This window comes from Salvelinus fontinalis, chromosome 18 (assembly GCF_029448725.1).
Source record: "Salvelinus fontinalis isolate EN_2023a chromosome 18, ASM2944872v1, whole genome shotgun sequence".
Lineage (NCBI taxonomy): Eukaryota > Metazoa > Chordata > Actinopteri > Salmoniformes > Salmonidae > Salvelinus > Salvelinus fontinalis.
The window spans coordinates 57,241,878-57,252,118 of NC_074682.1; the positions used below are offsets into that span (position 1 = coordinate 57,241,878).

Below are 10,241 nucleotides of genomic sequence, written 5' to 3' on the forward strand. Positions count from 1 at the left end.
ATTCCACCAAAGCATTCCTTGGAAGAAAGAAAACATGTTGTGAATTCTCCACAAGTGATAACAATTCTGTAGAAGAGGGCTTAAACATGTTTTTCTACTTCCATGGAACTTACCTGTGTCACCTGAGAGTGGAGGAGGTGAGAGACCGCCCCTTATGAAATAAGATTTGTTTTCACCTTCCCAGTGGCTTAAAAGGAGAGCACACACAGGCAGACAATATTACAAGACTTTTATTCTCTCTCACACACATTCACAGATAAAGTTTAGGCATCGAATAGTTGGTTCCTGGGCTGTAAACCTCCCAAGTAAGTAAAAATCTTTCCTCTTATAGTAAAAATCTTTCCTCTTATTGATAATGATGAAAGGAAAAACATATTGTATAAGTGTGATAACTATGGATGTTAGAGTTGCATGATTTAAAAAAACAAATTTTTCATGTCTTCTCAGAAAAACCAGCCTGTTGATTTGAGAGATATCATTAGATATGTTCATATAGTGTCGGTGATTGAAGTCATTTAAACATCCTGATGTCTATTGCAGCTTCCTGATCCATGCTCCAAAGGACAGATCTAGGATCAGCTCACCCTCGTCAAATCCAAACCAGGACCTTAATAATCCACAAAGGGGAAAACTGACCTTAGACCAGCGTTTAAACCCCACGTCTTCCTGCCCAGACACTGCTCTCCATCCAGAGTTCCTCTGTGCTCTAACTGTCCATCCGTCTATCCATCCATTCATCCCTCCACACCCCAGCCAACCAGCCATGGATCTGATGAGTGAAGACATGAATTGCTGCGTCTGCTTCGAACCCTACTCTCGCACGGAGAATATCCCTCGGGTGCTCCACTGCGAACACACCTTCTGTGGGCCGTGCTTGGAGGCGATCTCCAGGCTCCAGAGTGGCCTACTGACCGTGTGCTGCCCTCTGTGCCGCTGGATCACCTGTAGCCGGGCCAGCTTACCCTTTGCTGGTTCTCTGTTTGTCAACACTGATATCTGGGACCAGATAGCAGACAGACAGGAGGAAGAGGAGGAGAAGGAGGCGTGGATAGGAGATAACAGACAGACACAGACCTCCACACAGTACAAATGGTGAGTACTCCAGGCTAAGATGGATGGATGGCTGCTATGTAGATGGATTTAGAAACCTCTAGAAACCTTCCTCTGGTCTCTGTTAATGGATGGCTGCTATGTAGATGGATTTAGAAACCTCTAGAAACCTTCCTCTGGTCTCTGTTAATGGATGGCTGCTATGTAGATGGATTTAGAAACCTCTAGAAACCTTCCTCTGGTCTCTGTTAATGGATGGCTGCTATGTAGATGGATTTAGAAACCTCTAGAAACCTTCCTCTGGTCTCTGTTAATGGATGGCTGCTATGTAGATGGATTTAGAAACCTCTAGAAACCTTCCTCTGGTCTCTGTTAATGGATGGCTGTTGTTGTCTGATCTTCCTCCAGTCTCTCTCTGTCTAACTCAATCTTCTCTCTCTCTCTCTCTCTGTCTAACTCAATCTTCTCTCTCTCTCTCTCTGTCTAACTCAATCTTCTCTCTCTCTCTCTCTCTGTCTAACTCAATCTTCTCTCTCTCTCTCTCTGTCTAACTCAATCTTCTCTCTCTCTCTCTCTGTCTCTCTCTCTCTCTGTCTAACTCAATCTTCTCTCTCTCTCTCTCTGAATCTCGTTTTTTGTCTTACTGTGATAGTATTACTTTAGGTTTCACTTATGATGATCGTATCAGTTTTGTTATTGGGTTGATGCTCAGGATAGGAGGTAATTCAAGAGTCTGATACACAGTACTAGATTGTAATTATCTCCCTCTTTCTTCTCTGGTCCTCTCTTCTAGCTCTTCATTGGGGCATTCTGGTGTGAGGATCAAGCTACAGAGTTTCTGGAGGAGAATGAAGCACAATGGTCAGAGAAGACTAAAAGAAGGGAAGACATTAAGGTCTTGGTTGTGTATTGATAGGTGATGTCAATGCCATACAATACTCCTTCCGTGGCCTCGAACTGCTCTTAAACGCTAGTAAAAACTAAATGCATGCTTTTCAACCGCTCACTGCCCGCACATGCCCGCCCGACTAGCATCACTACTCTGGACGGTTCCGACTTAAGAATATGTGGACAACTACAAATACCTAGGTGGCTGGATAGACTGTAAACTCTCCTTCCAGACTCATATGAAACCTCTGCAATCCAAAATTAAATCTAGAATCGGCTTACTATTTCGCAAACAAAGCCTCCTTCGGCAGATAGTTTTACAAAGAAAGGGTCCAGATTGTCTAGCCCGGCTGATTTGTAGGGGTCCAGATTTTGCAGCTCTTTCAGAACATCAGCTGACTGTATTTGGGAGAAGGAGAAATGGGGAAGGCTTGGGCGAGTTGCTGTGGGGGGTGCAGTGCTGTTGACCGGAGTAGGGGTAGCCAGGTGGAAAGCATGGCCAGCCGTAGAAAAATGCTTATTGAAATTCTCAATTATAGTGGATTTATCGGTGGTGACAGAGTTTCCTATCCTCAGTGCAGTGGGCAGCTGGGAGGAGGTGTTCTTATTCTCCATGGACTCTACAGCGTCCCAGAATTTTTTTGAGTTTGTGTTGCAGGAAGCAAATTTCTGTTTGAAAAAGCTAGCCTTGGCTTTTTGAACTGCCTGTGTATATTGGTTTCTAACTTCCCTGAAAAGTTGCATATCACGGGGGCTGTTCGATGCTAATGCAGAACGCCATAGGATGTTTTTGTGTTGGTTAAGGACAGTCAGGTTTGGAGTGAACCAAGGGCTATATCTGTTCCTGGTTCTACATTTTTTTGAATGGGGCATGCTTATTTAAGATGGTGAGGAAAGCACTTTTAAAGAGCAACCAGGCATCCTCTACTGATGGAATGAGGTCAATATCCTTCCAGGATACCCGGGCCAGGTCCATTAGAAAGGAAGCTGAAGTGTTTTAGGGAGCGTTTGACAGTGATGAGTGGAGGTCGATTGACCGCTGACCCATTACGGATGCAGGCAATGAGGCAGTGATCGCTGAGATCTTGGTTGAAAACAGCAGAGGTGTATTTAGAGGGCAAGTTGGTTAGGATGATATCTATGAGGGTGCCCATGTTTACGGCTTTGGGGTGGTACCTGGTAGGTTCATTGATCATTTGTGTGAGATTGAGGGCATCAAGCTTAGATTGTAGGATGGCTGGGGTGTTAAGCATGTCCCAGTTTAGGTCACCTAGCAGCACGAGATAGATGGGGGGCAATCAGTTCACATATGGTGTCCAGAGCACAGCTGGGGGCAGAGGGTGGTCTATAGCAGGCGGCAACAGTGAGAGACTTGTTTTTAGAGAGGTGGATTTTTAAAAGTAGAAGTTCAAATTGTTTGGGTACAGACCTGGATAGTAAGACAGAACTATGCAGGCTATCTCTGCAGTAGATTGCAACACCGCCCCCTTTGGTCGTTCTATCTTGTCTGAAAATGTTGTAGTTAGGGATGGAGATTTCAGAGTTTTTGGTGGTCTTCCTAAGCCAGGATTCAGACACGGCTAGGACATCCGGGTTTGCATAGTGTGCTAAAGCAGTGAATAAAACAAACTTAGGGAGGAGGCTTCTAATGTTAACTTCTTTGGGATATGTGGGACGCTAACGTCCCCTTTGGCCAAAAGCCAGTAAAAATGCAGAGCGCCAAATTCAAATAAATTAATATAAAAATCTAACTTTCATGAAATCACACTTGAAAGACACCAAATTAAAGCTACACTTGTTGTGAATCCAGCCAACATGTCTGATTTCAAAAAGGATTTACGGCGAAAGCACACCAAACGATTATGTTAGGTCAGTACATAGCCACAGAAAAACACAGCCATTTTTCCAGCCAAAGATAGGAGTCACAAAAAGAAGAAATAGAGATAAAATGAATCACTAACCTTTGATGATCTTCATCAGATGACACTCATAGGACATCATGTTACACAATACATGTATGTTTTGTTCGATAATGTGCATATTTATATCCAAAAATCTTAGTTTACATTGGCGCCATGTTCAGAAATGCCTCCAAAATATCCGTAGAAATTGCAGAGAGCCACATCAAATAACAGAAATACTCATCATAAACTTTGATGAAAGATACATGTTATACATAGAATTAAAGATACACTTGTTCTTAATGCAACCGCTGTGTCAGATTTAAAATAAACTTTACGGAAAAAGCAAACCATGCAATAATCTGAGACTGCGCTCAGAATTGTTTTTTTTTTATCCGCCTGCGACTGAAACGAATTGCAAAAATCTCTGAAGTTGGAGACTTTATTTCCCTCAACAACTTTAAACATTTGCTATCTGAGCAGCTAACCGATCGCCGCAGCTGTACATAGTCCATTGGTATATAGCCCACCCAATTTACCTACCTCATCCCCATACTGTTTTTATTTATTTACTTTTCTGCTCTTTTGCACACCAGTATCTCTACTTGCACATGATCATCTGATGATTTATCACCCCAGTGTTAATCTGCTAAATTGTAATTATTCGCTCCTATGGCCTATTTGTTGCCTACCTCCTCATGCCTTTTGTACACATTGTATATAGATTCTCTTTTTTTCTTTTTTCCCCTACTATGTTATTGACTTGTTTATTGTTTACTCCATGTGTAACTCTGTGTTGTTGTCTGTTCACACTGCTATGCTTTATCTTGGCCAGGTCGCAGTTGCAAATGAGAACTTGTTCTCAGCTAGCCTACCTGGTTAAATAAAGGTGAAATTAAAAATTAAAAAAATTAAATTAAAAATTGTTGGAGTCAACATAAATCAGAAATTACAATATAAATATTCCCTTACCTTTGCTGATCTTCATCAGAATGCACTCCCAGGAATCCTAGTTCCACAATAAATTGTTGTGTTGTACGATAATGTCCATCATTTATGTCCAAGTAGCTACTTTTGTTAGCGCCTTTAGTAAACATATCCAAACGCTCGTGCAGTTCCCGCATAACGTCGGACGAAAACTTCAAAAAGTTATATTACAGGTTGAATAAACTTGTCAAACTAAGTATAGAATCAATCTTTAGGATGCTGTTATCATAAATATTCAATAACGTTCCAACCGGAGAATTCCTTTGTGTCTGTAGAAGTAATGGAACGCAAGTCGCTACCATGTGAAATGCGCGTGACCAGGACTTGGCTCTCTGCCAGACCACTGACTGAAACAGCTCCCATCCGGCTCAACATCCCAATATAAGCTTCATTCAACATTCTACAGACTGTTGACATCTAATTGAAGGCGTAGGAAGTGCAAACAGATCCATATCCCCCTGGGATTTCAATAGGCGATGAGTCGAAAATCGACCAGCCTCAGAATTCTCACTTCCTGTTTGGATTCTCAGGTTTTTGCCTGCCATATGATTTCTGTTATACACACAGACATCATTCAAACAGTTTTAGAAACTTCCTAGTGTTGTCTATCCAATAGCAATAATATTATGCATATATTAGCATCTGGGACAGAGTAGGAGGCAGTTCACTCTGGGCACGCTATTCATCCAAAAGTGAAAATGGTGCCCCCTATCCCCAAAAAGTTTTAAGATGCATGAAACCAAGGCTATTACGGTTACAGAAGTCATCAAAAGAGAGCGCCTGGAGAATAGGAGTGGAGCTAGGCACTGCAGGGTCTGGATTCACCTCTCCATCACCAGAGGAACAGAGGAGGAGTAGGATAAGGGTACGGCTAAAAGCTATAAGAATTGGTCGTCTAGGACGTCTGGAACAGAGAGTGAAAGGAGCAGGTTTCTGGGGGCGATAAAATAGCTTCAAGGTCTAATGTACAAACAAAGGTATGGTAGGATGTGAATACAGTGGAGGTAAACCTAGGTATTGAGTGATGATGAGAGAGATATTGTCTCTAGAAACATCATTGAAACATCGCATGTGTGGGTGGTGGAACTGAAAGATTGGATAAGGTATAATGAGCAGGGCTAGAGGCTCTACAGTGAAATAAGCCAATAAACACTAACCAAAACAGCAATGGACAAGGCATATTGACATTAAGGAGAGGCATTTTTAGCAGAGTGATCACAAGGTTCCAGTGAGTAGTGAGGTTGGTTGGGGTCACGGCGATTAAGACAGCTAGCCGGGCCATGGGTAGCAAGCTGGCAGAGGATGGAGGTCTGTTTTTAGACACCTCGTGCGTTTCCGTCGGTAGATTAGTGGGGTTCCGTGTGGTAGAGGGGACCATTGTCCGATAGACCTATTCAGAAAGCAGCCGATAAGACACAGTCCAGTACGTCATGTGCCTCCTCTCCGCACTCGCCCTGAGGTGCGTGTCCTCAGCCCGGTACCACCAGTTCCGGCACCACGCATCAGGCCTCCAGTGCGCTTCCACAGTCCAGTACCGCCTGTGTCTCTTCCCCGCACTCGCACTGAGGTGCGTGTCCTCAGCCCGGTACCACCAGTTCCGGCACCACGCTTCAGGCTTCCAGTGCGCTTCCACAGTCCAGAGCTTTCGGCGACAGTACCCAGTCCAGAGCTTCCGGCGACAGTACCCAGTCCAGAGCTTCCGGCGACAGTACCCAGTCCAGAGCTTCCGACGACAGTACCCAGTCCAGAGCTTCCCTTCCGGCGACAGTACCCAGTCCAGAGCTTCCCTTCCGGTGACAGTTCCCAGTCCAGAGCTTCCGGCGACGTGCCACAGTCCGGAACCTCCAACGATGGGCCAAAGTCCGGAGCCTCCAGCGACGGTCCCCAGTCCGGAGCCTCCGACGGCGATCCTCAGTCCGGAGCCTCCGGCGGCGATCCTCAGTCCGGAGCCTCCGGCGGCGATCCTCAGTCCGGAGACTCCGGCGGCGATCCCCAGTCCGAAGCTCCCCAGTCCGGGGTCTCCGGCAAAGGTCCCCAGTCCGGGGTCTCCGGCGATGATCCATGGTCCGGTTCTACAAAGGCGGAGGGATCAGCGTAAAGAGTAGGGGCTGCGTCCAGAACCGGAGCCGCCACCGAGGGTAGATGCCCACCCGGACCCTCCCCTATAGGTTCAGGTTTGCGGCCGGGAGTCCGCACCTTTGGGGGGGGGGGGTGGTACTGTCACGCCCTGACCTGACCAGTGTTCATTCTTATAATAAAGAAGAATGTACACATACCACGCTGCTCCTTGGTCTCCTCCTTTTGACAGCCGTGACAGCTCCGGGACCGACGTAAGGCAATAGTCACTCGGATAGCAGATCCAGGTGTAAATGTCCAGATTTGTTGTAGTAATATATTATTTTTTTTCAGACCGAGATCTCTGTCAGCTTTCCTAATAGTTGTTTCTGTTGTTTTAGTACAATTTAACCGTGTATTTTACAATAAACAATGTCTTATTTTTTAACCGCATTATTATTCGGCCTTTGTTGTTCAGCTGTAATGAAATGTTTCCTAACTGTTCCACAAAAAATACGTGAGAAATGTTTACACATTATGACAGTAAAGAATTATGTATAAATAATAGCCTAAATTTCCTAACAAAATTCTAACTGATTGTGAGAATCTCATCTTTCCATAGAAGGGTTAGGTAATAATTTGTATACCAAACCGTTCAGATGCTACAGATGTTTTAGTGAGAAGACATTGATTTTTTCGGGATGTTTCCTGGTCTGACTCACACCGCTGTAGCTCTACCAGATACAGGAACGCCTACATCAGCAGATGCAGTGGATTGACACGCTGCCCCATGCAACAAAACAACAGCTTAAACAGACAGATTTTTTTATGGGGAATTGTTTTATTATGCTAATTGGAATTGGCGTAATGCGCAGACATCGACTTTAGTTAAAACCATTACAATGACAAGGCATGTTCTCAGATAGGGGTCTATAAGTGCTACCCTCCTCCAGTGAAAATTGCTATCATTGTAAAATATATTAATCTGCTTTAAAATGTCTGTCTTCTAGTTGTGAAATCACTCTTTGATGCAATCAATTATCTCTCTCCATCTCTCTCTCTCTCTCTGGTTTGAGGAACTATTATTGTAGTAACAGCAAATTAAGCAAATGTTATTAGAGCCGAAAGTATGGTGTAATGCGCAACAATATCATATAATTACGTTACATTCGCTGCCATGTCATTGTTACGCCACTGGAGTTAGAAAGCTTGTATCCATGGTGCAACAGCTCTTAGTGTAATTACGGTATAGATGCGACAGCTCGTACTGTAATTACGGTATAGACAATTCAGAGTTTAGGGTTTATAAAGGCCGTGGTTTGTTCGGTAAAAAACAGTCAGGAGCCTGCTGCGATAATTGTGCACATTTTCATAATTTTCGCCCTAATTATTAATTTACAAAGTATACGGAACGGGACTATTATTCTGAAGGATTATAAAAATCTGTGACCCCGGACCGGAGATGCACGAGAAACAGCTGATTCTTGAGAAGGGAAAGTGAAAGCGGGATACCTGAAGGTGATGACACACGGTTGGAGCACAGACGGAACAATGAGCCAGATATTTCACCGGATGAATAAATGTTTAGCATCTGATTGGCGTTTCCTCTCACTGTTTCCAAAATTATAATCTCTAGTTTAAAAAGACTGTTGTGGTTTTAACCAGAGTCGATGTCTGCGTACACTTGGAAATATATTTGGCATTATGAAAAAAATCCCCATAAAAATCAATGACAAGACACGTTCTCAGATAGGGGTCTAGAAGTGCTACCCTCCTCCAGTCAAAATACCCCAACAAATAAGATTCATCTATTTTAGATATTGGTGACCAAAAACCTGGACATATGTGTCGTTTTAGACATGAACACCTGTCCCCTAAATGTCTCTGCAAGGTCCTGACAAAGAAGTTTTTAGTGGAAGAAAGAAAACATGTTGTGAATTCTCCACAAGTGATGACAATTCTATAGAAGAGGCTCAAACGTGTTTTTCTACTTCCAATGAACTAACCTGCCAATGAACGAACCTGCATCACCTGAAAGTGGAGGAGGTGAGAGACCGCACCTTATGAAATAAGAAAACAAGTTTTTTTCTCTCACCTCCCCAGTGGCTAAAACGCACAGGTAGACAATATTGCAAGGGTTCCCAAACTTTTCTGCCCCACGACCCCATTTTGATATCTGAAAATTCTTGTGACCTCAACCATGTGACAAAATGTGGTAATTAAATGCCAAGTTTTACTTGTTTTTATTTGGGACTATGGCAGTCACTTGCAAAACATTCTAACAATATTTCTGATTTTCTTCTCAACTCACCATCACATACTTTTAATGTGGGGCTGTGACAGTCAATTGAAAATGAGTCTGACACAATGTATCTTATCTCACCTCCACTAATGAGATGGGTGTGCTTGACGCATGTCAGGGGGCGTGGTCGATAGAGCACACCTCACCTCTGCTGTCAAATCCAACCTGGATGGATATTTGGTTTTAATGCAGACGAGAGCACTGAATCCAGCTTCACACAGATATGAGCTGGTAAAGGGTAGCCCACCATGAGTTATATGGTGCTTTCAAGACAACTGGGAACTCTGAAAAATATGAGGTCAAATCATGACATCAGTGATCTTTAGGTCGGGAAAATCAGAGCTCTAGAAAAGGGCCCGACTTCCTGAGTTGGAATTCCGAGTTGGATAGCCATTCAAAACGATTTTTCCCAGTTGGAACTCGTTTCTTTTCAAGTTCCCAGTTGTCTTGAACGCACTGAAGTTGGAAGTCTGAGATTTCCGAGTTCCCAGTTCTTTTCAACGCAGCAGTAATGTATCACTCCAGTGATCACTCCAGTATCACTCCAGTGTTAATCTGCTAAATTGTAATTATTCGATTTATTGCCTACCTCATGCCTTTTGCACACATTGTATATAGATTCTCTTTTTTCTACCATGTTATTGACTTGTTTATTGTTTACTCCATGTGTAACTCTGTGTTGTTGTCTGTTCACACTGCTATGCTTTATCTTGGCCAGGTCGCAGTTGCAAATGAGAACTTGTTCTCAGCTAGCCTACCTGGTTAAATAAAGGTGAAATAAAAAAAAAATGCTCAGAGGGAGAAGGCAGGGCAGGAAGCAAAACTCCTCCGTAGTGGTTCAATCTTCTTCCATTTAAGAATGGTGGAGGCCACTGTGTTCTTGGGGATCTTCAATTCTGCAGACATTTTTTTGTACCCTTCCCCAGATCTGTGCTTCGACACAATCCTGTCTCGATGCTCTATGGACAATTCGTTCGACCTCATGGCTTGGTTTTTGCTCTGACATGCACTGTCAACTGTGAGATCTTATATAGACAGGTGTGTGCCTTTCCAAATCA

The 10,241-nt window shown here is 43.6% G+C and overlaps 1 protein-coding gene across 1 annotated transcript; it reads left to right on the forward strand.

Moving 5' to 3' along the window:
- The first annotated feature begins 217 nt into the window (after positions 1 to 217).
- LOC129815781 (uncharacterized) lies at positions 218 to 7,275 on the forward strand. The gene is made up of 3 exons (XM_055869897.1): positions 218 to 305; positions 541 to 1,092; positions 1,844 to 7,275. Exon 3 carries the CDS (start codon positions 6,257 to 6,259, stop codon positions 6,929 to 6,931), a length of 675 nt encoding a protein of 224 aa, XP_055725872.1. The 5' UTR covers positions 218 to 305; positions 541 to 1,092; positions 1,844 to 6,256; the 3' UTR covers positions 6,932 to 7,275.
- Positions 7,276 to 10,241: the final 2,966 nt, after the last annotated feature.

What these genes read in the sequence shown, in the direction of transcription:
- LOC129815781 (XM_055869897.1), top strand. Translation starts at nt 6,257, where the DNA reads ATGTGCCTCCTCTCCGCACTCGCCCTGAGGTGCGTGTCCTCAGCCCGG.